Source organism: Phyllobates terribilis, unplaced genomic scaffold (genome assembly GCF_046119375.1).
Source record: "Phyllobates terribilis strain yellow unplaced genomic scaffold, ASM4611937v1 Scaffold_16__1_contigs__length_26959993, whole genome shotgun sequence".
NCBI lineage: Eukaryota > Metazoa > Chordata > Amphibia > Anura > Dendrobatidae > Phyllobates > Phyllobates terribilis.
This window is the reverse complement of record NW_027362776.1, coordinates 6,770,326-6,796,053: the sequence shown is the minus strand read 5'-3', so window position 1 is coordinate 6,796,053 and position 25,728 is coordinate 6,770,326. Positions and strand designations below refer to the sequence as shown.

Sequence of the window (25,728 nt, the reverse complement as noted above, 5' to 3'; positions counted from 1 at the left end):
CAGCAGTGTACCAACAGTGATCTGATAAGTGTGCCATCAGTGTTCTGATCAGTGTTCTGATCAGTGTCCCAGCAGTGTTCTGATCAGTGTGCCATTAGTGTTCTGATCAGTGTGCCATTAGTGTTATGATCAGTGTTCTGATCAGTGTGCCAGCAGTGTTCTGATCAGTGTGCCAGCAGTGTTCTGATCAGTGTGCCAGCAGTGTTCTGATCAGTGTACCATCAGTGTTCTGATCAGTGCGCCATCAGTGTTCCGATCAGTGTGCCAGCAGTGTTCTGATCAGTGTTCTGATCAGTGTCCCAGCAGTGCTCTGATCAGTGTGCCATCAGTGTTCTGAACAGTGTTCTGATCAGTGCTCTGATCAGTGTGCCATCAGTGTTCTGAACAGTGTTCTGATCAGTGCTCTGATCAGTGTGCCATCAGTGTTCTGATCAGTGTTCTGATCAGTGCTCTGATCAGTCTGCCATCAGTGTTCTGATCAGTGTGCCAGCAGCGTACCATCAGTGTTCTGATCAGTGTTCTGATCAGTGTTCTGATCAGTGTTCTGATCAGTGTTCTGATCAGTGTTCTGATCAGTGTTCTGATCAGTGTTCTGATCAGTGTCCTAGCAGTGTTCTGATCAGTGTGCCATCAGTGTTCTGATCAGTGTTCTGATCAGTGTGCCATCAGTGTTCTGATCAGTGTGCCATCAGTATTCTGATCAGTGAGCCAGCAGTGTTCTGATCAGTGAGCCAGCAGTGTTCTGATCAGTGTGCCAATAGTGTTCTGATCAGTGTGCCAACAGTGTTCTGATCAGTGTGCCAGCAGTGTTCTGATCAGTGTGCCAGCAGTGTTCTGATCAGTGTGCCATCATTGTTCTGATCAGTGTGCCAGCAGTGTACCATCAGTGTTCTGATCAGTGTTCTGATCAGTGTCCCAGCAGTGTTCTGATCAGTGTTCTGATCAGTGTTCTGATCAGTGTTCTGATCAGTGTTCTGATCAGTGTTCTGATCAGTGTCCCAGCAGTGTTCTGATAAGTGTGCCATCAATGTTCTGATCAGTGTGCCAGCAATGTTCTGATCAGTGTGCCATCAGTGTTCTGATCAGTGTGCCATCAGTGTTCTGATCAGTGTGCCATCAGTGTTCTGATCAGTGCTCTGATAAGTGTGCCATCAGTGTTCTGATCAGTGTGCCAGCAGTGTACCAACAGTGATCTGATCAGTGTGCCATCAGTGTTCTGATCAGTGTTCTGATCAGTGTGCCATCAGTGTTCTGATCAGTGTGCCATCAGTGTTCTGATCAGTGTTCTGATCAGTGTGCCATCAGTGTTCTGATCAGTGTGCCATCAGTGTTCTGATCAGTGTGCCATCAGTGTTCTGATCAGTGTGCCATCAGTGTTCTGATCAGTGTGCCATCAGTGTTCTGATCAGTGTGCCATCAGTGTTCTGATCAGTGTTCTGATCAGTGTGCCATCAGTGTTCTGATCAGTGTGCCATCAGTGTTCTGATCAGTGTGCCATCAGTGTTCTGATCAGTGTGCCATCAGTGTTCTGATCAGTGTGCCATCAGTGTTCTGATCAGTGTTCTGATCAGTGTGCCAGCAGTGTAACATTAGTGTTCTGATCAGTGTTTTGATCAGTGTGCCAGCAGTGTTCTGATCAGTGTTCGGATCAGTGTCCCAGCAGTGTTCTGATCAGTGTTTTGATCAGTGTGCCATCAGTGTTCTGATAAGTGTGCCAGCAGCGTACCATCAGTGTTCTGATCAGTGTTCTGATCAGTGTGCCATCAGTGTTCTGATCAGTGTTCTGATCAGTGTTCTGATCAGTGTGCCATCAGTGTTCTGATCAGTGTGCCAGCAATGTTCTGATCAGTGTGCCATCAGTGTTCTGATCAGTGTCCCAGCAGTGTTCTGATCAGTGTTTTGATCAGTGTGCCATCAGTGTTCTGATAAGTGTGCCAGCAGCGTACCATCAGTGTTCTGATCAGTGTTCTGATCAGTGTGCCATCAGTGTTCTGATCAGTGTTCTGATCAGTGTTCTGATCAGTGTGCCATCAGTGTTCTGATCAGTGTGCCATCAGTGTTCTGATCAGTGTTCTGATCAGTGCTCTGATCAGTGTGCCATCAGTGTTCTGATCAGTGTTCTGATCAGTGTGCCAGCAGTGTACCAACAGTGATCTGATAAGTGTGCCATCAGTGTTCTGATCAGTGTTCTGATCAGTGTCCCAGCAGTGTTCTGATCAGTGTGCCATTAGTGTTCTGATCAGTGTGCCATTAGTGTTATGATCAGTGTTCTGATCAGTGTGCCAGCAGTGTTCTGATCAGTGTGCCAGCAGTGTTCTGATCAGTGTGCCAGCAGTGTTCTGATCAGTGTGCCAGCAGTGTTCTGATCAGTGTGCCAGCAGTGTACTGATCAATGTGCCAGCAGTGTTCTGATCAGTGTGCCAGCAGTGTTCTGATCAGTGTGCCAGCAGTGTTCTGATCAGTGTGCCAGCAGTGTTCTGATCAGTGTGCCAGCAGTGTTCTGATCAGTGTGCCAGCAGTGTTCTGATCAGTGTGCCGATCAGTGTTCTGATCAGTGTTCTGATCAGTGTTCTGATCAGTGTGCCATCAGTGTTCTGATCAGTGTGCCATCAGTGTTCTGATCAGTGTGACAACAGTGTTCTGATCAGTGTGCCATCAGTGTTCTGATCAGTGTGCCATCAGTGTTCTGATCAGTGTGCCATCAGTGTTCTAATCAGTGTGCCAGCAGCGTACCATCAGTGTTCTGATCAGTGCGCCATCAGTGTTCCGATCAGTGTGCCAGCAGTGTTCTGATCAGTGTTCTGATCAGTGTCCCAGCAGTGCTCTGATCAGTGTGCCATCAGTGTTCTGAACAGTGTTCTGATCAGTGCTCTGATCAGTGTGCCATCAGTGTTCTGAACAGTGTTCTGATCAGTGCTCTGATCAGTGTGCCATCAGTGTTCTGATCAGTGTTCTGATCAGTGCCCTGATCAGTGTGCCATCAGTGTTCTGATCAGTGTGCCAGCAGCGTACCATCAGTGTTCTGATCAGTGTTCTGATCAGTGTTCTGATCAGTGTTCTGATCAGTGTCCCAGCAGTGTTCTGATCAGTGTGCCATCAGTGTTCTGATCAGTGTTCTGATCAGTGTGCCATCAGTGTTCTGATCAGTGTGCCATCAGTATTCTGATCAGTGAGCCAGCAGTGTTCTGATCAGTGAGCCAGCAGTGTTCTGATCAGTGTGCCAATAGTGTTCTGATCAGTGTGCCAACAGTGTTCTGATCAGTGTGCCAACAGTGTTCTGATCAGTGTGCCATCAGTGTTCTGATCAGTGTGCCATCATTGTTCTGATCAGTGTGCCAGCAGTGTACCATCAGTGTTCTGATCAGTGTTCTGATCAGTGTTCTGATCAGTGTCCCAGCAGTGTTCTGATCAGTGTCCCAGCAGTGTTCTGATCAGTGTTCTGATCAGTGTTCTGATCAGTGTTCTGATCAGTGTTCTGATCAGTGTTCTGATCAGTGTTCTGATCAGTGTCCCAGCAGTGTTCTGATAAGTGTGCCATCAATGTTCTGATCAGTGTGCCAGCAATGTTCTGATCAGTGTGCCAGCAATGTTCTGATCAGTGTGCCATCAGTGTTCTGATCAGTGTGCCATCAGTGTTCTGATCAGTGTGCCATCAGTGTTCTGATCAGTGCTCTGATAAGTGTGCCATCAGTGTTCTGATCAGTGTGCCAGCAGTGTACCAACAGTGATCTGATCAGTGTGCCATCAGTGTTCTGATCAGTGTTCTGATCAGTGTGCCATCAGTGTTCTGATCAGTGTGCCATCAGTGTTCTGATCAGTGTTCTGATCAGTGTGCCATCAGTGTTCTGATCAGTGTGCCATCAGTGTTCTGATCAGTGTGCCATCAGTGTTCTGATCAGTGTGCCATCAGTGTTCTGATCAGTGTGCCATCAGTGTTCTGATCAGTGTGCCATCAGTGTTCTGATCAGTGTGCCATCAGTGTTCTGATCAGTGTGCCAGTGTTCTGATCAGTGTGCCATCAGTGTTCTGATCAGTGTGCCATCAGTGTTCTGATCAGTGTGCCATCAGTGTTCTGATCAGTGTGCCAGCAGCGTACCATCAGTGTTCTGATCAGTGCGCCATCAGTGTTCCGATCAGTGTGCCAGCAGTGTTCTGATCAGTGTTCTGATCAGTGTCCCAGCAGTGCTCTGATCAGTGTGCCATCAGTGTTCTGAACAGTGTTCTGATCAGTGCTCTGATCAGTGTGCCATCAGTGTTCTGAACAGTGTTCTGAACAGTGCTCTGATCAGTGTGCCATCAGTGTTCTGATCAGTGTTCTGATCAGTGCTCTGATCAGTGTGCCATCAGTGTTCTGATCAGTGTGCCAGCAGCGTACCATCAGTGTTCTGATCAGTGTTCTGATCAGTGTTCTGATCAGTGTTCTGATCAGTGTTCTGATCAGTGTCCCAGCAGTGTTCTGATCAGTGTGCCATCAGTGTTCTGATCAGTGTTCTGATCAGTGTGCCATTAGTGTTCTGATCAGTGTGCCATCAGTGTTCTGATCAGTGTGCCATTAGTGTTCTGATCAGTGTGCCATTAGTGTTCTGATCAGTGTGCCAGCAGTGTTCTGATCAGTGTGCCAGCAGTGTTCTGATCAATATGCCAGCAGTGTTCTGATCAGTGTGCCAGAAGTGTTCTGATCAGTGTGCCAGCAGTGTTCTGATCAGTGTGCCAACAGTGTTCTGATCAGTGTGCCAACAGTGTTCTGATCAGTGTTTTGATGAGTGTGACAGCAGTGTTCTGATCAGTGTGCCAACAGTGTTCTGATCAGTGTTTTGATCAGTGTGACAGCAGTGTTCTGATCAGTGTGCCAGCAGTGTTCTGATCAGTGTGCCAGCAGTGTTCTGATCAGTGTGCCAACAGTGTTCTCATCAGTGTTCTGATCAGTGTGCCAGCAGTGTTCTGATCAGTGTGCCATCAGTGTACTGATCAGTGTGACAGCAGTGTACTGATCAGTGTGACAGCAGTGTACTCATCAGTGTGACAGCAGTGTACTGATCAGTGTGCCAGCAGTGTACTGATCAGTGTGCCAGCAGTGTACTGATCAGTGTGCCAGCAGTGTTCTGATCAGTGTGCCAGCAGTGTTCTGATCAGTGTGCCAGCAGTGTTCTGATCAGTGTGCCAGCAGTGTTCTGATCAGTGTTCTGATCAGTGTGCCAGCAGTGTTCTGATCAGTGTGCCAGCAGTGTTCCATCAGTGTGCCAGTAGTGTTCTGATCAGTGTGCCAGCACTGTTCTGATCAGTGTGCCATCCATGTTCTGATCAGTGTTCTGATCAGTGTGCCAGTGTTCTGATCAGTGTGCCAGCAGTGTTCTGATCAGTGTGCCAGCAGTGTTCTGATCAGTGTGCCAGCAGTGTTCTGATCAGTGTGCCAGCAGTGTTCTGATCAGTGTTCTGATCAGTGTGCCAGCAGTGTTCTGATCAGTGTTCTGATCAGTGTGCCAGCAGTGTTCTGATCAGTGTTCTGATCAGTGTGCCAGCAGTGTTCTGATCAGTGTTCTGATCAGTGTGCCAGCAGTGTTCTGATCAGTGTTCTGATCAGTGTGCCAGCACTGTTCTGATCAGTGTGCCATCAGTGTACTGATCAGTGTGACAGCAGTGTACTGATCAGTGTGCCATCAGTGTACTGATCAGTGTGACAGCAGTGTACTGATCAGTGTGACAGCAGTGTACTGATCAGTGTGCCAGCAGTGTTCTGATCAGTGTGCCAGCAGTGTTCTGATCAGTGTTCTGATCAGTGTGCCAGCAGTGTTCTGATCAGTGTGCCAGCAGTGTTCCATCAGTGTGCCAGCACTGTTCTGATCAGTGTGCCATCCATGTTCTGATCAGTGTTCTGATCAGTGTGCCAGCAGTGTTCTGATCAGTGTGCCAGCAGTGTTCTGATCAGTATGCCAGCAGTGTTCTGATCAGTGTGCCAGCAGTGTTCTGATCAGTGTGCCAGCAGTGTTCTGATCAGTGTGCCAGCAGTGTTCTGATCAGTGTGCCAGCAGTGTTCTGATCAGTGTGCCAGCAGTGTTCTGATCAGTGCGCCAGCAGTGTTCTGATCAGTGCGCCAGCAGTGTTCTGATCAGTGTGCCAGCAGTGTTCTGATCAGTGTGCCAGCAGTGTTCTGATCAGTGTGCCAGCAGTGTTCTGATCAGTGTGCCAGCAGTGTTCTGATCAATATGCCATCAATGTTCTGATCAGTGTGCCAGAAGTGTTCTGATCAGTGTGCCAGAAGTGTTCTGATCAGTGTGCCAGCAGTGTTCTGATCAGGGTGCCAACAGTGTTCTGATCAGGGTGCCAACAGTGTTCTGATCAGTGTTTTGATCAGTGTGACAGCAGTGTTCTGATCAGTGTGCCAACAGTGTTCTCATCAGTGTGCCAACAGTGTTCTCATCAGTGTGCCAACAGTGTTCTCATCAGTGTGCCAACAGTGTTCTCATCAGTGTGCCAGCAGTGTTCTGATCAGTGTGCCAGCAGTGTTCTGATCAGTGTGCCAACAGTGTTCTGATCAGTGTGCCAACAGTGTTCTGATCAGTGTGCCATCAGTGTTCTGATAAGTGTGCCAGCAGTTTACCATCAGTGTTCTGATCAGTGTGCCATCAGTGTTCTGATCAGTGTTCGGATCAGTGTCCCAGCAGTGTTCTGATCAGTGTGCCATCAGTGTTTTGATCCGTGTGCCATCAGTGTTCTGATCCGTGTGCCATCAGTGTTCTGATCAGTGTGCCATCCGTGTTCTGATCAGTGTTCTGATCAGTGTGCAAGCAGTGTACCATCAGTGTTCTGATCAGTGTTCTGATCAGAGTCCCAGCAGTGTATTATCAGTGTTCTTATCAGTGTGCCATCCATGTTCTGATCAGTGTTCTGATCAGTGTGCCAGCAGTGTTCTGATCAGTGTGCCATCAATGTTCTGATCAGTATGCCAGCAGTGTTCCATCAGTGTGCCAGTAGTGTTCTGATCAGTGTGCCAGCACTGTTCTGATCAGTGTGCCATCCATGTTCTGATCAGTGTTCTGATCAGTGTGCCAGTGTTCTGATCAGTGTGCCAGCAGTGTTCTGATCAGTGTGCCAGCAGTGTTCTGATCAGTGTGCCAGCAGTGTTCTGATCAGTGTGCCAGCAGTGTTCTGATCAGTGTTCTGATCAGTGTGCCAGCAGTGTTCTGATCAGTGTTCTGATCAGTGTGCCAGCAGTGTTCTGATCAGTGTGCCAGCAGTGTTCTGATCAGTGTGCCAACAGTGTTCTGATCAGTGTGCCATCAGTGTTCTGATAAGTGTGCCAGCAGTTTACCATCAGTGTTCTGATCAGTGTGCCATCAGTGTTCTGATCAGTGTTCGGATCAGTGTCCCAGCAGTGTTCTGATCAGTGTGCCATCAGTGTTTTGATCCGTGTGCCATCCGTGTTCTGATCAGTGTTCTGATCAGTGTGCAAGCAGTGTACCATCAGTGTTCTGATCAGTGTTCTGATCAGAGTCCCAGCAGTGTTCTGATCAGTGTACCAGCAGTGTATTATCAGTGTTCTGATCAGTGTGCCATCCATGTTCTGATCAGTGTTCTGATCAGTGTGCCAGCAGTGTTCTGATCAGTGTGCCATCAATGTTCTGATCAGTATGCCAACAGTGTTCTGATCAGTGTGCCAGCAGTGTTCTGATCAGTGTGCCAGCACTGTTCTGATCAGTGTGCCATCCATGTTCTGATCAGTGTTCTGATCAGTGTGCCAGTGTTCTGATCAGTGTGCCAGCAGTGTTCTGATCAGTGTGCCAGCAGTGTTCTGATCAGTGTGCCAGCAGTGTTCTGATCAGTGTGCCAGCAGTGTTCTGATCAGTGTGCCAGCAGTGTTCTGATCAGTGTGCCAGCAGTGTTCTGATCAGTGTTCTGATCAGTGTGCCAGCACTGTTCTGATCAGTGTGCCATCAGTGTACTGATCAGTGTGACAGCAGTGTACTGATCAGTGTGCCATCAGTGTACTGATCAGTGTGACAGCAGTGTACTGATCAGTGTGCCAGCAGTGTTCTGATCAGTGTGCCAGCAGTGTTCTGATCAGTGTGCCAGCAGTGTTCTGATCAGTGTGCCAGCAGTGTTCTGATCAGTGTGCCAGCAGTGTTCTGATCAGTGTGCCAGCAGTGTTCTGATCAGTGTGCCAGCAGTGTTCTGATCAGTGTGCCAGCAGTGTTCTGATCAGTGTGCCAGCAGTGTTCTGATCAGTGCGCCAGCAGTGTTCTGATCAGTGCGCCAGCAGTGTTCTGATCAGTGTGCCAGCAGTGTTCTGATCAGTGTGCCAGCAGTGTTCTGATCAGTGTGCCAGCAGTGTTCTGATCAATATGCCATCAATGTTCTGATCAGTGTGCCAGAAGTGTTCTGATCAATGTGCCAGAAGTGTTCTGATCAGTGTGCCAGCAGTGTTCTGATCAGTGTGCCAACAGTGTTCTGATCAGTGTTTTGATCAGTGTGACAGCAGTGTTCTGATCAGTGTGCCAGCAGTGTTCTGATCAATATGCCATCAATGTTCTGATCAGTGTGCCAGAAGTGTTCTGATCAGTGTGCCAGCAGTGTTCTGATCAGTGTGCCAACAGTGTTCTCATCAGTGTGCCAACAGTGTTCTCATCAGTGTGCCAACAGTGTTCTGGTCAGTGTGCCAGCAGTGTTCTGATCAGTGTGCCAGCAGTGTTCTGATCAGTGTGCCAGCAGTGTTCTGATCAGTGTGCCAACAGTGTTCTGATCAGTGTTTTGATCAGTGTGCCATCAGTTTTCTGATAAGTGTGCCAGCAGTTTACCATCAGCGTTCTGATCAGTGTGCCATCAGTGTTCTGATCAGTGTTCGGATCAGTGTCCCAGCAGTGTTCTGATCAGTGTGCCATCAGTGTTCTGATCCGTGTGCCATCAGTGTTCTGATCCGTGTGCCATCAGTGTTCTGATCCGTGTGCCATCAGTGTTCTGATCAGTGTGCCATCCGTGTTCTGATCAGTGTGCCATCCGTGTTCTGATCAGTGTGCCATCCGTGTTCTGATCAGTGTTCTGATCAGTGTGCAAGCAGTGTACCATCAGTGTTCTGATCAGTGTTGTGATCAGAGTCCCAGCAGTGTTCTGATCAGTGTACCAGCAGTGTATTATCAGTGTTCTGATCAGTGTGCCATCCATGTTCTGATCAGTGTTCTGATCAGTGTGCCAGCAGTGTTCTGATCAGTGTGCCATCAATGTTCTGATCAGTATGCCAACAGTGTTCTGATCAGTGTGCCAGCAGTGTTCCATCAGTGTGCCAGTAGTGTTCTGATCAGTGTGCCAGCACTGTTCTGATCAGTGTGCCATCCATGTTCTGATCAGTGTTCTGATCAGTGTGCCATCAGTGTTCTGATCAGTGCTCTGATCAGTGTGCCAGCAGTGTTCTGATCAGTGTGCCAGTAGTGTTCTGATCAGTGTGCCAGTAGTGTTCTGATCAGTGTGCCATCAGTGTTCTGATCAGTGTGCCATCAGTGTACTGATTAGTGTGCCATCAGTGTTCTGATCAATGTGCCATCAGTGTTCCGATCAGTGTTCTGATCAGTGTTACGATCAGTGTTCTGATCAGTGTGCCATCCATGTTCTGATCAGTGTGCCAGCAGTGTTCTGGTCAGTGTGACAGCAGTGTTCTGGTCAGTGTGACAGCAGTGTTCTGGTCAGTGTGACAGCAGTGTTCTGGTCAGTGTGACAGCAGTGTTCTGGTCAGTGTGACAGCAGTGTTCTGGTCAGTGTGACAGCAGTGTTCTGGTCAGTGTGCCAGCAGTGTTCTGGTCAGTGTGCCAGCAGTGTTCTGGTCAGTGTGCCAGCAGTGTTCTGGTCAGTGTGCCAGCAGTGTTCTGGTCAGTGTGCCAGCAGTGTTCTGGTCAGTGTGCCAGCAGTGTTCTGATCAGTGTGCCAGCAGTGTTCTGGTCAGTGTGCCAGCAGTGTTCTGATCAGTGTGCCAGCAGTGTTCTGATCAGTGTGCCATCAGTGTTCTGATCAGTGTGCCATCATTGTTCTGATCAGTGTGCCATTAGTGTTTTGATCAGTGTGCCATCAGTGTTCTGATCAGTGTTCTGATCAGTGTGCCATCAGTGTTCTGATCAGTGTGTCAGTGTTCAGATCAGTGTGCCATCAGTATTCTGATCAGTGTGCCATCAGTGTTCTGATCAGTATTTGATCCGTGTGCCATCAGTGTTCTGATCAGTGTGCCATCAGTGTTCTCATCAGTGTGCCAGCAGTGTTCTGATCAGTGTTTTGATCAGTGTCCTGATCAGTGTTTTGATCAGTGTGCCAGCAGTGTTCTGATCAGTGTTTTGATCAGTGTTCTGATCAGTGTTTTGATCAGTGTCCTGATCAGTGTTTTGATCAGTGTGCCAGCAGGGTTCTGATCAGTGTGCCAGCAGGGTTCTGATCAGTGTGCCAGCAGGGTTCTGATCAGTGTGCCAGCAGGGTTCTGATCAGTGTGCCAGCAGGGTTCTGATCAGTGTGCCAGCAGGGTTCTGATCAGTGTGCCAGCAGGGTTCTGATCAGTGTGCCAGCAGGGTTCTGATCAGCGTGCCAGCAGGGTTCTGATCAGCGTGCCAGCAGGGTTCTGATCAGCGTGCCAGCAGGGTTCTGATCAGCGTGCCAGCAGGGTTCTGATCAGCGTGCCAGCAGTGTTCTGATCAGCGTGCCAGCAGTGATCCCATCAGCGTGCCAGCAGTGATCCCATCAGTGTGCCAGCAGTGATCCCATCAGTGTGCCAGCAGTGATCCCATCAGTGTGCCAGCAGTGTTCTGATCAGTGTTCTGATCAGTGTGCCAGCACTGTTCTGATCAGTGTGCCATCAGTGTACTGATCAGTGTGACAGCAGTGTACTGATCAGTGTGACAGCAGTGTACTGATCAGTGTGCCAGCAGTGTACTGATCAGTGTGCCAGCAGTGTACTGATCAGTGTGCCAGCAGTGTTCTGATCAGTGTGCCAGCACTGTTCTGATCAGTGTGCCATCCATGTTCTGATCAGTGTTCTGATCAGTGTGCCAGTGTTCTGATCAGTGTGCCAGCAGTGTTCTGATCAGTGTGCCAGCAGTGTTCTGATCAGTGTGCCAGCAGTGTTCTGATCAATATGCCATCAATGTTCTGATCAGTGTGCCAGAAGTGTTCTGATCAGTGTGCCAGCAGTGTTCTGATCAGTGTGCCAGCAGTGTTCTCATCAGTGTGCCAACAGTGTTCTCATCAGTGTGCCAACAGTGTTCTCATCAGTGTGCCAACAGTGTTCTCATCAGTGTGCCAGCAGTGTTCTGATCAGTGTGCCAGCAGTGTTCTGATCAGTGTTCTGATCAGTGTGCCAGCAGTGTTCTGATCAGTGTTCTGATCAGTGTGCCAGCAGTGTTCTGATCAGTGTTCTGATCAGTGTGCCAGCAGTGTTCTGATCAGTGTTCTGATCAGTGTGCCAGCACTGTTCTGATCAGTGTGCCATCAGTGTACTGATCAGTGTGACAGCAGTGTACTGATCAGTGTGACAGCAGTGTACTGATCAGTGTGACAGCAGTGTACTGATCAGTGTGACAGCAGTGTACTGATCAGTGTGCCAGCAGTGTTCTGATCAGTGTGCCAGCAGTGTTCTGATCAGTGTGCCAGCAGTGTTCCATCAGTGTGCCAGTAGTGTTCTGATCAGTGTGCCAGCACTGTTCTGATCAGTGTGCCATCCATGTTCTGATCAGTGTTCTGATCAGTGTGCCAGCAGTGTTCTGATCAGTGTGCCAGCAGTGTTCTGATCAGTGTGCCAGCAGTGTTCTGATCAGTGTGCCAGCAGTGTTCTGATCAGTGTGCCAGCAGTGTTCTGATCAGTGTGCCAGCAGTGTTCTGATCAGTGTGCCAGCAGTGTTCTGATCAGTGTGCCAGCAGTGTTCTGATCAGTGTGCCAGCAGTGTTCTGATCAGTGTGCCAGCAGTGTTCTGATCAGTGTGCCAGCAGTGTTCTGATCAGTGTGCCAGCAGTGTTCTGATCAGTGCGCCAGCAGTGTTCTGATCAGTGTGCCAGCAGTGTTCTGATCAGTGTGCCAGCAGTGTTCTGATCAGTGTGCCAGCAGTGTTCTGATCAGTGTGCCAGCAGTGTTCTGATCAATATGCCATCAATGTTCTGATCAGTGTGCCAGAAGTGTTCTGATCAGTGTGCCAGAAGTGTTCTGATCAGTGTGCCAGCAGTGTTGTGATCAGTGTGCCAACAGTGTTCTGATCAGTGTTTTGATCAGTGTGACAGCAGTGTTCTGATCAGTGTGCCAACAGTGTTCTGATCAGTGTGCCAACAGTGTTCTCATCAGTGTGCCAACAGTGTTCTCATCAGTGTGCCAGCAGTGTTCCATCAGTGTGCCAGTAGTGTTCTGATCAGTGTGCCAGCACTGTTCTGATCAGTGTGCCATCCATGTTCTGATCAGTGTGCCAGCAGTGTTCTGATCAGTGTGCCAGCAGTGTTCTGATCAGTGTGCCAGCAGTGTTCTGATCAGTGTGCCAGCAGTGTTCTGATCAGTGTGCCAGCAGTGTTCTGATCAGTGTGCCAGCAGTGTTCTGATCAGTGTGCCAGCAGTGTTCTGATCAGTGTGCCAGCAGTGTTCTGATCAGTGTGCCAGCAGTGTTCTGATCAGTGTGCCAGCAGTGTTCTGATCAGTGTGCCAGCAGTGTTCTGATCAGTGTGCCAGCAGTGTTCTGATCAGTGTGCCAGCAGTGTTCTGATCAGTGTGCCAGCAGTGTTCTGATCAGTGTGCCAGCAGTGTTCTGATCAGTGTGCCAGCAGTGTTCTGATCAGTGTGCCAGCAGTGTTCTGATCAGTGCGCCAGCAGTGTTCTGATCAGTGCGCCAGCAGTGTTCTGATCAGTGCGCCAGCAGTGTTCTGATCAGTGCGCCAGCAGTGTTCTGATCAGTGTGCCAGCAGTGTTCTGATCAGTGTGCCAGCAGTGTTCTGATCAATATGCCATCAATGTTCTGATCAGTGTGCCAGAAGTGTTCTGATCAGTGTGCCAGCAGTGTTCTGATCAGTGTGCCAACAGTGTTCTGATCAGTGTTTTGATCAGTGTGACAGCAGTGTTCTGATCAGTGTGCCAACAGTGTTTTGATCAGTGTGACAGCAGTGTTCTCATCAGTGTGCCAGAAGTGTTCTGATCAGTGTGCCAGCAGTGTTCTGATCAGTGTGCCAACAGTGTTCTGATCAGTGTTTTGATCAGTGTGCCAACAGTGTTCTCATCAGTGTGCCAACAGTGTTCTCATCAGTGTGCCAACAGTGTTCTCATCAGTGTGCCAGCAGTGTTCTGATCAGTGTGCCAGCAGTGTTCTGATCAGTGTGCCAGCAGTGTTCTGATCAGTGTGCCAGCAGTGTTCTGATCAGTGTGCCAGCAGTGTTCTGATCAGTGTTCTGATCAGTGTGCCAGCAGTGTTCTGATCAGTGTTCTGATCAGTGTGCCAGCAGTGTTCTGATCAGTGTTCTGATCAGTGTGCCAGCAGTGTTCTGATCAGTGTTCTGATCAGTGTGCCAGCACTGTTCTGATCAGTGTGCCATCAGTGTACTGATCAGTGTGACAGCAGTGTACTGATCAGTGTGACAGCAGTGTACTGATCAGTGTGACAGCAGTGTACTGATCAGTGTGCCAGCAGTGTACTGATCAGTGTGCCAGCAGTGTTCTGATCAGTGTGCCAGCAGTGTTCTGATCAGTGTTCTGATCAGTGTGCCAGCAGTGTTCTGATCAGTGTGCCAGCAGTGTTCCATCAGTGTGCCAGTAGTGTTCCATCAGTGTGCCAGTAGTGTTCTGATCAGTGTGCCAGCACTGTTCTGATCAGTGTGCCATCCATGATCTGATCAGTGTTCTGATCAGTGTGCCAGCATGCCAGCAGTGTTCTGATCAGTGTGCCAGCAGTGTTCTGATCAGTGTGCCAGCAGTGTTCTGATCAGTGTGCCAGCAGTGTTCTGATCAGTGTGCCAGCAGTGTTCTGATCAGTGTGCCAGCAGTGTTCTGATCAGTGCGCCAGCAGTGTTCTGATCAGTGCGCCAGCAGTGTTCTGATCAGTGCGCCAGCAGTGTTCTGATCAGTGCGCCAGCAGTGTTCTGATCAGTGTGCCAGCAGTGTTCTGATCAGTGTGCCAGCAGTGTTCTGATCAGTGTGCCAGCAGTGTTCTGATCAATATGCCATCAATGTTCTGATCAGTGTGCCATAAGTGTTCTGATCAGTGTGCCAGAAGTGTTCTGATCAGTGTGCCAGCAGTGTTCTGATCAGTGTGCCAACAGTGTTCTGATCAGTGTTTTGATCAGTGTGACAGCAGTGTTCTGATCAGTGTGCCAACAGTGTTTTGATCAGTGTGACAGCAGTGTTCTGATCAGTGTGCCAGCAGTGTTCTGATCAATATGCCATCAATGTTCTGATCAGTGTGCCAGAAGTGTTCTGATCAGTGTGCCAGCAGTGTTCTGATCAGTGTGCCAACAGTGTTCTCATCAGTGTGCCAACAGTGTTCTCATCAGTGTGCCAGCAGTGTTCCATCAGTGTGCCAGTAGTGTTCTGATCAGTGTGCCAGCACTGTTCTGATCAGTGTGCCATCCATGATCTGATCAGTGTTCTGATCAGTGTGCCAGCATGCCAGCAGTGTTCTGATCAGTGTGCCAGCAGTGTTCTGATCAGTGTGCCAGCAGTGTTCTGATCAGTGTGCCAGCAGTGTTCTGATCAGTGTGCCAGCAGTGTTCTGATCAGTGTGCCAGCACTGTTCTGATCAGTGTGCCATCCATGATCTGATCAGTGTTCTGATCAGTGTGCCAGCATGCCAGCAGTGTTCTGATCAGTGTGCCAGCAGTGTTCTGATCAGTGTGCCAGCAGTGTTCTGATCAGTGTGCCAGCAGTGTTCTGATCAGTGTGCCAGCAGTGTTCTGATCAGTGTGCCAGCAGTGTTCTGATCAGTGTGCCAGCAGTGTTCTGATCAGTGCGCCAGCAGTGTTCTGATCAGTGCGCCAGCAGTGTTCTGATCAGTGCGCCAGCAGTGTTCTCATCAGTGTGCCAGCAGTGTTCCATCAGTGTGCCAGTAGTGTTCTGATCAGTGTGCCAGCACTGTTCTGATCAGTGTGCCATCCATGTTCTGATCAGTGTTCTGATCAGTGTGCCAGCAGTGTTCTGATCAGTGTGCCAGCAGTGTTCTGATCAGTGTGCCAGCAGTGTTCTGATCAGTGTGCCAGCAGTGTTCTGATCAGTGTGCCAGCAGTGTTCTGATCAGTGTGCCAGCAGTGTTCTGATCAGTGTGCCAGCAGTGTTCTGATCAGTGTGCCAGCAGTGTTCTGATCAGTGTGCCAGCAGTGTTCTGATCAGTGTGCCAGCAGTGTTCTGATCAGTGCGCCAGCAGTGTTCTGATCAGTGCGCCAGCAGTGTTCTGATCAGTGCGCCAGCAGTGTTCTGATCAGTGCGCCAGCAGTGTTCTGATCAGTGCGCCAGCAGTGTTCTGATCAGTGCGCCAGCAGTGTTCTGATCAGTGTGCCAGCAGTGTTCTGATCAGTGTGCCAGCAGTGTTCTGATCAGTGTGCCAGCAGTGTTCTGATCAATATGCCAGCAGTGTTCTGATCAGTGTGCCAGCAGTGTTCTGATCAGTGTGCCAGCAGTGTTCTGATCAGTGTGCCAACAGTGTTCTGATCAGTGTGCCAGCAGTGTTCTGATCAGTGTGCCAGCAGTGTTCTGATCAGTGTGCCAACAGTGTTCTGATCAGTGTTTTGATCAGTGTGACAGCAGTGTTCTGATCAGTGTGCCAGCAGTGTTCCATCAGTGTGCCAGTAGTGTTCTGATCAGTGTGCCAGCACTGTTCTGATCAGTGTGCCATCCATGTTCTGATCAGTGTTCTGATCAGTGTGCCAGCAGTGTTCTGATCAGTGTGCCAGCAGTGTTCTGATCAGTGTGCCAGCAGTGTTCTGATCAGTGTGCCAGCAGTGTTCTGATCAGTGTGCCAGCAGTGTTCTGATCAGTGTGCCAGCAGTGTTCTGATCAGTGTGCCAGCAGTGTTCTGATCAGTGTGCCAGCAGTGTTCTGATCAGTGCGCCAGCAGTGTTCTGATCAGTGCGCCAGCAGTGTTCTGATCAGTGCGCCAGCAGTGTTCTGATCAGTGCGCCAGCAGTGTTCTGATCAGTGCGCCAGCAGTGTTCTGATCAGTGTGCCAGCAGTGTTCTGATCAATGTGCCAGCAGTGTTCTGATCAGTGTGCCAGCAGTGTTCTGATCAGTGTGCCAGCAGTGTTCTGATCAGTGTGCCAACAGTGTTCTGATCAGTGTGCCAGCAGTGTTCTGATCAGTGTGCCAGCAGTGTTCTGATCAGTGTGCCAGCAGTGTTCTGATCAGTGTGCCAGCAGTGTTCTGATCAGTGTGCCAACAGTGTTCTGATCAGTGTTTTGATCAGTGTGACAGCAGTGTTCTGATCAGTGTGCCAACAGTGTTTTGATCAGTGTGACAGCAGTGTTCTGGTCAGTGTGACAGCAGTGTTCTGGTCAGTGTGACAGCAGTGTTCTGGTCAGTGTGACAGCAGTGTTCTGGTCAGTGTGACAGCAGTGTTCTGGTCAGTGTGACAGCAGTGTTCTGGTCAGTGTGACAGCAGTGTTCTGGTCAGTGTGACAGCAGTGTTCTGGTCAGTGTGACAGCAGTGTTCTGGTCAGTGTGCCAGCAGTGTTCTGGTCAGTGTGCCAGCAGTGTTCTGGTCAGTGTGCCAGCAGTGTTCTGGTCAGTGTGCCAGCAGTGTTCTGGTCAGTGTGCCAGCAGTGTTCTGGTCAGTGTGCCAGCAGTGTTCTGGTCAGTGTGCCAGCAGTGTTCTGGTCAGTGTGCCAGCAGTGTTCTGATCAGTGTGCCAGCAGTGTTCTGATCAGTGTGCCAGCAGTGTTCTGATCAGTGTGCCAGCAGTGTTCTGATCAGTGTGCCAGCAGTGTTCTGATCAGTGTTCCATCAGTGTTCTGATCAGTGTGCCAACAGTGTTCTGATCAGTGTTTTGATCAGTGTGCCATCAGTGTTCTGATAAGTGTGCCAGCAGTTTACCATCAGTGTTCTGATCAGTGTTCGGATCAGTGTCCCAGCAGTGTTCTGATCAGTGTGCCATCAGTGTTTTGATCCGTGTGCCATCAGTGTTCTGATCCGTGTGCCATCAGTGTTCTGATCAGTGTGCCATCCGTGTTCTGATCAGTGTTCTGATCAGTGTGCAAGCAGTGTACCATCAGTGTTCTGATCAGTGTTCTGATCAGAGTCCCAGCAGTGTTCTGATCAGTGTACCAGCAGTGTATTATCAGTGTTCTGATCAGTGTGCCATCCATGTTCTGATCAGTGTGCCAGCAGTGTTCTGATCAGTGTGCCATCAATGTTCTGATCAGTATGCCAACAGTGTTCTGATCAGTGTGCCAGCAGTGTTCCATCATTGTGCCAGTAGTGTTCTGATCAGTGTGCCAGCACTGTTCTGATCAGTGTGCCATCCATGTTCTGATCAGTGTTCTGATCAGTGTGCCATCAGTGTTCTGATCAGTGCGCCAGTAGTGTTCTGATCAGTGTGCCATCAGTGTACTGATTAGTGTGCCATCAGTGTTCCGATCAGTGTTCTGATCAGTGTTACGATCAGTGTTCTGATCAGTGTGCCATCAGTGTTCTGATCAGTGTGCCATCAGTGTTCTGATCAGTGTGCCATCAGTGTACTGATTAGTGTGCCAGCAGTGTTCTGATCAGTGTGCCATCAGTGTTCTGATCAGTGTGCCATCAGTGTACTGATTAGTGTGCCAGCAGTGTTCTGATCAATGTGCCATCAGTGTTCCGATCAGTGTTCTGATCAGTGTTCTGATCAGTGTGCCATCCATGTTCTGATCAGTGTGCCAGCAGTGTTCTGATCAGTGTTCCATCAGTGTTCTGATCAGTGTGCCAACAGTGTTCTGATCAGTGTTTTGATCAGTGTGCCATCAGTGTTCTGATAAGTGTGCCAGCAGTTTACCATCAGTGTTCTGATCAGTGTTCGGATCAGTGTCCCAGCAGTGTTCTGATCAGTGTGCCATCAGTGTTTTGATCAGTGTGCTGATCAGTGTTTTGATCAGTGTGCCAGCAGTGTTCTGATCAGTGTTTTGATCAGTGTTCTGATCAGTGTTTTGATCAGTGTCCTGATCAGTGTTTTGATCAGTGTGCCAGCAGGGTTCTGATCAGTGTGCCAGCAGGGTTCTGATCAGTGTGCCAGCAGGGTTCTGATCAGTGTGCCAGCAGGGTTCTGATCAGTGTGCCAGCAGGGTTCTGATCAGCGTGCCAGCAGGGTTCTGATCAGCGTGCCAGCAGGGTTCTGATCAGCGTGCCAGCAGGGTTCTGATCAGCGTGCCAGCAGGGTTCTGATCAGCGTGCCAGCAGGGTTCTGATCAGCGTGCCAGCAGTGTTCTGATCAGCGTGCCAGCAGTGTTCCGATCAGCGTGCCAACAGTGTTCCGATCAGCGTGCCAACAGTGTTCCGATCAGCGTGCCAACAGTGTTCCGATCAGCGTGCCAACAGTGTTCCGATCAGTGTGCCAGCAGTGTTCCGATCAGTGTGCCAGCAGTGATCCCATCAGTGTGCCAGCAGTGATCCCATCAGTGTGCCAGCAGTGATCCCATCAGTGTGCCAGCAGTGATCCCATCAGTGTGCCAGCAGTGATCCCATCAGTGTGCCAGCAGTGTTCCATCAGTGTGCCAGTAGTGTTCTGATCAGTGTGCCAGCACTGTTCTGATCAGTGTGCCATCCATGTTCTGATCAGTGTTCTGATCAGTGTGCCATCAGTGTTCTGATCAGTGCTCTGATCAGTGTGCCAGCAGTGTTCTGATCAGTGTGCCAGTAGTGTTCTGATCAGTGTGCCATCAGTGTTCTGATCAGTGTGCCATCAGTGTTCCGATCAGTGTTCTGATCAGTGTTCCGATCAGTGTTCTGATCAGTGTGCCATCAGTGTTCTGATCAGTGTGCCATCAGTGTTCTGATCAGTGTGCCATCAGTGTACTGATTAGTGTGCCAGCAGTGTTCTGATCAATGTGCCATCAGTGTTCCGATCAGTGTTCTGATCAGTGTTACGATCAGTGTTCTGATCAGTGTGCCATCCATGTTCTGATCAGTGTGCCAGCAGTGTTCTGATCAGTGTTCCATCAGTGTTCTGATCAGTGTGCCAACAGTGTTCTGATCAGTGTGCCATCAGTGTTCTGATAAGTGTGCCAGCAGTTTACCATCAGTGTTCTGATCAGTGTTCGGATCAGTGTCCCAGCAGTGTTCTGATCAGTGTGCCATCAGTGTTTTGATCAGTGTCCTGATCAGTGTTTTGATCAGTGTGCCAGCAGTGTTCTGATCAGTGTTTTGATCAGTGTTCTGATCAGTGTTCCGATCAGCGTGCCAGCAGTGTTCCGATCAGCGTGCCAGCAGTGTTCCGATCAGCGTGCCAGCAGTGTTCCGATCAGTGTGCCAGCAGTGTTCCGATCAGTGTGCCAGCAGTGATCCCATCAGTGTGCCAGCAGTGATCCCATCAGTGTGCCAGCAGTGATCCCATCAGTGTGCCAGCAGTGATCCCATCAGTGTGCCAGCAGTGATCCCATCAGTGTGCCAGCAGTGATCCCATCAGTGTGCCAGCAGTGATCCCATCAGTGTGCCAGCAGTGATCCCATCAGTGTGCCAGCAGTGATCCCATCAGTGTGCCAGCAGTGATCCCATCAGTGTGCCAGCAGTGATCCCATCAGTGTGCCAGCAGTGATCCCATCAGTGTGCCAGCAGTGATCCCATCAGTGTGCCAGCAGTGATCCCATCAGTGTGCCAGCAGTGATCCCATCAGTGTGCCAGCAGTGATCCCATCAGTGTGCCATCAGTGTTCTGATCAGTGTGCCATGAGTGTCCTGATCAGTGTGCCAGTAGTGTTCTGATCAGTGTGCCAGAAGTCTTCTGATCAGTGTGCTGTCAGAGTTCTGATCAGTGTTTTGATCAGTTTGCCAGCAGTGATCCCATCAGTGTGCCATCAGTGATCCCATCAGTGTTCTGATCAGTGTTTTGATCAGTGTGCCATCAGTGTTCTGATCACTGTGCCATCAGTGTTCTGATCAGTGTGCCATCAGTGTTCTGATCAGTGTGCTAGCAGCGTGCCAGAGTTCCGATCATTGTGCCATCAGTGTGCCATGAGTGTCCTGATCAGTGTGCCAGTAGTGTTCTGATCAGTGTGCCAGCAGTGTTCCGATCAGTGTGCCAGCAGTGATCCAATCAGTGTGCCATCAGTGTTCTGATTAGTGTTTTGATCAGTGTGCCATCAGTGTTCTGATCAGTGTGCCAGCAGTGTTCTGATCAGTGTGCCAGCAGTGTTCTGATCAGTGTGCTAGCAGCGTGCCAGAGTTCCGATCATTGTGCCATCAGTGTGCCAGTAGTGTTCTGATCAGTGTGCCAGAAGTCTTCTGATCAGTGTTCTGATCAGTGTGCCAGCAGTGTTCTGATCAGTGTGCCATGAGTGTCCTGATCAGTGTGCCAGTAGTGTTCTGATCAGTGTGCCAGAAGTCTTCTGATCAGTGTGCTGTCAGAGTTCTGATCAGTGTTTTGATCAGTTTGCCAGCAGTGATCCCATCAGTGTGCCATCAGTGATCCCATCAGTGTGTCATCAGTGTTCTGATCAGTGTTTTGATCAGTGTGTCATCAGTGTTCTGATCAATGTGCTAGCAGCGTGCCAGAGTTCCGATCATTGTGCCATCAGTGTGCCAGTAGTGTCCTGATCAGTGTGCCAGTAGTGTCCTGATCAGTGTGCCAGTAGTGTCCTGATCAGTGTGCCAGTAGTGTTCTGATCAGTGTGCCAGCAGTGTTCCGATCAGTGTGCCATCAGTGTTCTGATCAGTGTTTTGATCAGTGTGCCGATCAGTGTTCTGATCAGTGTGCCAGCAGTGTTCTGATCAGTGTGCCAGCAGTGTTCTGATCAGTGTGCTAGCAGCGTGCCAGAGTTCCGATCATTGTGCCATCAGTGTGCCAGTAGTGTTCTGATCAGTGTGCCAGAAGTCTTCTGATCAGTGTTCTGATCAGTGTGCCAGTAGTGTTCTGATCAGTGTGCCAGTAGTGTTCTGATCAGTGTGCCAGCAGTGTTCTGATCATTGTGCCATCAATGTTCCGGTTAGTGTTCTGATCAGTGTGCCAGCAGTAGTCTGATCAGTGTGCCAGCAGTGTTCTGATCAGTGTGCCAGCAGTGTTCTGATCAGTGTGCCAGCAGTGTTCTGATCAGTGTGCCAGCAGTGTTCTGATCAGTGTGCCAGCAGAATACCATCAGTGTTCTGATCAGTGTGCCAGCAGTGTTCTGATCAGTGTGCCAGCAGTGTTCTGATCAGTGTGCCAGCAGTGTTCTGATCAGTGTGCCAGCAGTGCTCTGATCAGTGTTCTGATCAGTGTGCTAGCAGTGTTCTGATTAGTGTGCCATCCATGTTTTGATCAGTGTGCCATCAATGTTCTGATCAGTGTGCCATCAATGTTCTGATCAGTGTGCCAGCAGTATTCTGTTCAGTGTGCCAGCAGTGTTCTGATCAGTGTGCCAGCAGTGTGCCGATCAGTGTGCCAGCAGTGTGCCGATCAGTGTGCCAGCAGTGTTCTGATCAGTGTGCCAGCAGTGTTCTGATCAGTGTGCCAGCAGTGTTCTGATCAGTGTGCCAGCAGTGTTCTGATCAGTGTGCCAGCAGTGTTCTGATCAGTGTGCCAGCAGTGTTCTGATCAGTGTGCCAGCAGTGTTCTGATCAGTGTGCCAGCAGTGTTCTGATCAGTGTGCCAGCAGTGTTCTGATCAGTGTATCATCAATGTTCTGATCAGTGTGCCAGCAGTATTCTGATCAGTGTGCCAGCAGTGTTCTGATTAGTGTGCCATCAATGTTCTGATCAGTGTGCCATCAATGTTCTGATCAGTGTGCCATCAATGTTTTGATCAGTGTGCCAGCAGTATTCTGTTCAGTGTGCCAGCAGTGTTCTGATCAGTGTGCCATCAGTGTGCCAGCAGTGTTCTGATCAGTGTGCCAGCAGTGTTCTGATCAGTGTGCCAGCAGTGTTCTGATCAGTGTGCCAGCAGTGTTCTGATCAGTGTGCCAGCAGTGTGCTGATCAGTGTGCCAGCAGTGTTCTGATCAGTGTATCATCAATGTTCTGATCAGTGTGCCAGCAGTATTCTGATCAGTGTGCCAGCAGTGTTCTGATTAGTGTGCCATCAATGTTCTGATCAGTGTGCCAGCAGTATTCTGATCAGTGTGCCATGTATGTTCTGATCAGTGTGCCAGCAATGTTCTGATCAGTGTGCCAGCAGTATTCTGATCAGTGTGCCAGCAGTGTTCTGATCAGTGTGCCATCAATGTTCTGATCAGTGTGCCAGCAGTATTCTGATCAGTGTGCCATCTATGTTCTGATCAGTGTTCTGATCAGTGTGCCAGCAGTATTCTGATCAGTGTGCCAGCAGTATTCGGATCAGTGTGCCAGCAGTATTCGGATCAGTGTGCCAGCAGTGTTCTGATCAGTGTTCTGATCAGTGTGCCAGCAGTATTCGGATCAGTGTGCCAGCAGTATTCGGATCAGTGTGCCAGCAGTATTCGGATCAGTGTGCCAGCAGTATTCGGATCAGTGTGCCAGCAGTATTCGGATCAGTGTGCCAGCAGTATTCGGATCAGTGTGCCAGCAGTGTTCTGATTAGTGTGCCATCTATGTTCTGATCAGTGTTCTGATCAGTGTGCCAGCAGTATTCGGATCAGTGTGCCAGCAGTATTCGGATCAGTGTGCCAGCAGTATTCGGATCAGTGTGCCAGCAGTATTCGGATCAGTGTGCCAGCAGTATTCTGGTCAGTGTGACAGCAGTATTCTGGTCAGTGTGACAGCAGTGTTCTGGTCAGTGTGACAGCAGTGTTCTGGTCAGTGTGACAGCAGTGTTCTGGTCAGTGTGACAGCAGTGTTCTGGTCAGTGTGACAGCAGTGTTCTGGTCAGTGTGACAGCAGTGTTCTGGTCAGTGTGACAGCAGTGTTCTGGTCAGTGTGACAGCAGTATTCGGATCAGTGTGCCAGCAGTATTCGGATCAGTGTGCCAGCAGTATTCGGATCAGTGTGCCAGCAGTATTCTGATCAGTGTGCCAGCAGTGTTCTGATTAGTGTGCCATCAATGTTCTGATCAGTGTGCCATGTATGTTCTGATCAGTGTGCCAGCAGTATTCTGATCAGTGTGCCAGCAGTATTCTGATCAGTGTGCCAGCAGTGTTCTGATCAGTGTGCCATCAATGTTCTGATCAGTGTGCCAGCAGTATTCTGATCAGTGTGCCATCTATGTTCTGATCAGTGTGCCAGCAGTATTCTGATCAGTGTGCCAGCAGTATTCGGATCAGTGTGCCAGCAGTATTCGGATCAGTGTGCCATCTATGTTCTGATCAGTGTTCTGATCAGTGTGCCAGCAGTGTTCTGATCAGTGTATCATCAATGTTCTGATCAGTGTGCCAGCAGTGTTCTGATCAGTGTGCCAGCAGTGTTCTGATCAGTGTGCCAGCAGTGTTCTGATCAGTGTGCTAGCAGTATTCTGATCAGTGTGCCATCTATGTTCTGATCAGTGTTCTGATCAGTGTGCCAGCAGTATTCGGATCAGTGTGCCAGCAGTGTTCTGATTAGTGTGCCATGTATGTTCTGATCAGTGTTCTGATCAGTGTGCCAGCAGTATTCGGATCAGTGTGCCAGCAGTATTCGGATCAGTGTGCCAGCAGTATTCGGATCAGTGTGCCAGCAGTATTCGGATCAGTGTGCCATCAATGTTCTGATCAGTGTGCCATCAATGTTCTGATCAGTGTTCTGATCAGTGTGCCAGTAGTGTTCTGATCAGTGTGTCATCAATGTTCTGATCAGTGTTCTGATCAGTGTGCCAGCAGTATTCTGATCAGTGTGCCAGCAGTATTCTGATCAGTGTGCCAGCAGTATTCTGATCAGTGTGCCAGCATTGTTCTGATCAGTGTGCTAGCAGTGCTCTGATCAGTGTGCCAGTAGTGTTCTGATCAGTGTGTCATCAATGTTCTGATCAGTGTTCTGATCAGTGTGCCAGCAGTGTTCTGATCAGTGTGCCAGCAGTGTTCTGATCAGTGTGCCAGCAGTGTTCTGATCAATGTGCTAGCAGTGTTGTGATCAGTGTGCCAGCAGTGTTGTGATCAGTGTGCCAGCAGTGTTGTGATCAGTGTGCCAGCAGTGTTGTGATCAGTGTGACAGCAGTGTTGTGATCAGTGTGACAGCAGTGTTGTGATCAGTGTGACAGCAGTGTTGTGATCAGTGTGACAGCAGTGTTGTGATCAGTGTGCCAGCAGTGTTGTGATCAGTGTGCCAGCAGTGTTGTGATCAGTGTGCCAGCAGTGTTGTGATCAGTGTGCCAGCAGTGTTCTGATCAATGTGCCAGCAGTGTTCTGATCAATGTGCCAGCAGTGTTCTGATCAATGTGCCAGCAGTGTTCTGATCAGTGTGCCAGCAGTGTTGTGATCAGTGTGCCAGCAGTGTTGTGATCAGTGTGCTAGCAGTGTTGTGATCAGTGTGCCAGCAGTGTTGTGATCAGTGTGCCAGCAGTGTTGTGATCAGTGTGCCAGCAGTGTTGTGATCAGTGTGCCAGCAGTATTCCATCAGTGTTCTGATCAGTGTGACAAAGCTTCTCCTATACTTTGCAATGTTAAACATGTACAGTACATGAATGCCCTCCGTGTGCTGTACGTGTTTTACAAGGATGAAGAGACTTGTATTCCCTCTTGTCATCAGTGATGCCGGTAAAAAATGGACATGTGTCTGTGTGGTTTAGATGGACATACAGTCCGTGTAAAAACACAGATGTGCACAGCAGCATAGGTTATAACTTATTCGTGTGGCATCCCTGAAAGAAAAGTACTGCAAACATGGACATGTGAAGGAGGCTGTAAATTGTGGTACTCTATAACTCCTGAAAATCCAAAGACATACAATAGTTGTAATTGGGCAAATCCTTGGTTTACACCATAATTACATATAAAGATTTTGGAGATAATCCATTTATTTGCATGGAATGTTTATTAATCTGATTAAAATAACTTACACTGATTGCTAATACTGGTCCTACTTTGTACATGGCATACCGGTCAGTTCCCGCACATATATTGGCAATGTCTTCTTCAGGGTTTCCCAGTTTCAATTCTCCAGTAATGTACTGAGCAAACGCTTTCATCCTCCATGGGCTCCCTCCAACACATACAAACTGAAAGGAGAAAAAGAAAGTTGGTTCAATTGAAAAGGACAATGATGAAATTGCCCCCAGCTATTAGTACTGTGATTACGGTAAGTAGGTAAATAATGCAGAGTTCACCGGATGCGGACAGACAGCGGACTGATGACAGCGTTACCCCCTCACTGATCCCTACTATATGCCAATACTGTGAGTCCAGAATGTACCTTTAAACCGACTATTGCTCATTTGTTTATTTCCCCCTGCTCTAGTCATTTCTCACCTTAACATCACTAAACAAAGCTGGAAAATCATGTGTGTTCGTTCCCAGATCAAAGTGGTACAATAGGTCTTCTTTCATGTTTACAAGGTGAGGATTGGGAAGGTGAATGCGTCCTTCTTCTCTATAAAATCAAAGCAGAAACAGTAACTGATGTTAATAAAGGGATTTTACCATTTTATATTCATAACAATTATTCATTATATCATAAACAGTTGAAAAAACCCTGTCCTTACATGTATGGCTCCAAGATCTGACACTCTCAATGAGCCATACACAAGTCGAATCAAATGTCTTCGTCAATGGC

General features: G+C 49.0%; 1 protein-coding gene across 15 annotated transcripts in view; it reads right to left on the bottom strand.

The window, feature by feature from the left end:
- The window catches only part of LOC141176011 (uridine phosphorylase 1-like), a 214,332-nt gene that overhangs the window by 168,479 nt on the left and 20,125 nt on the right, over positions 1-25,728 (bottom strand). For all 15 annotated transcript variants that reach the window (XM_073659972.1, XM_073659970.1, XM_073659968.1 and 12 more), the window contains 2 exons: positions 25,425-25,545; positions 25,016-25,174 (listed from right to left, as the gene is read on the bottom strand). In XM_073659972.1, the coding sequence (XP_073516073.1) occupies positions 25,016-25,174; positions 25,425-25,502 (237 nt within the window). In that variant the 5' untranslated portion in view covers positions 25,503-25,545. The remainder of the gene's footprint in view (positions 1-25,015; positions 25,175-25,424; positions 25,546-25,728) is intronic.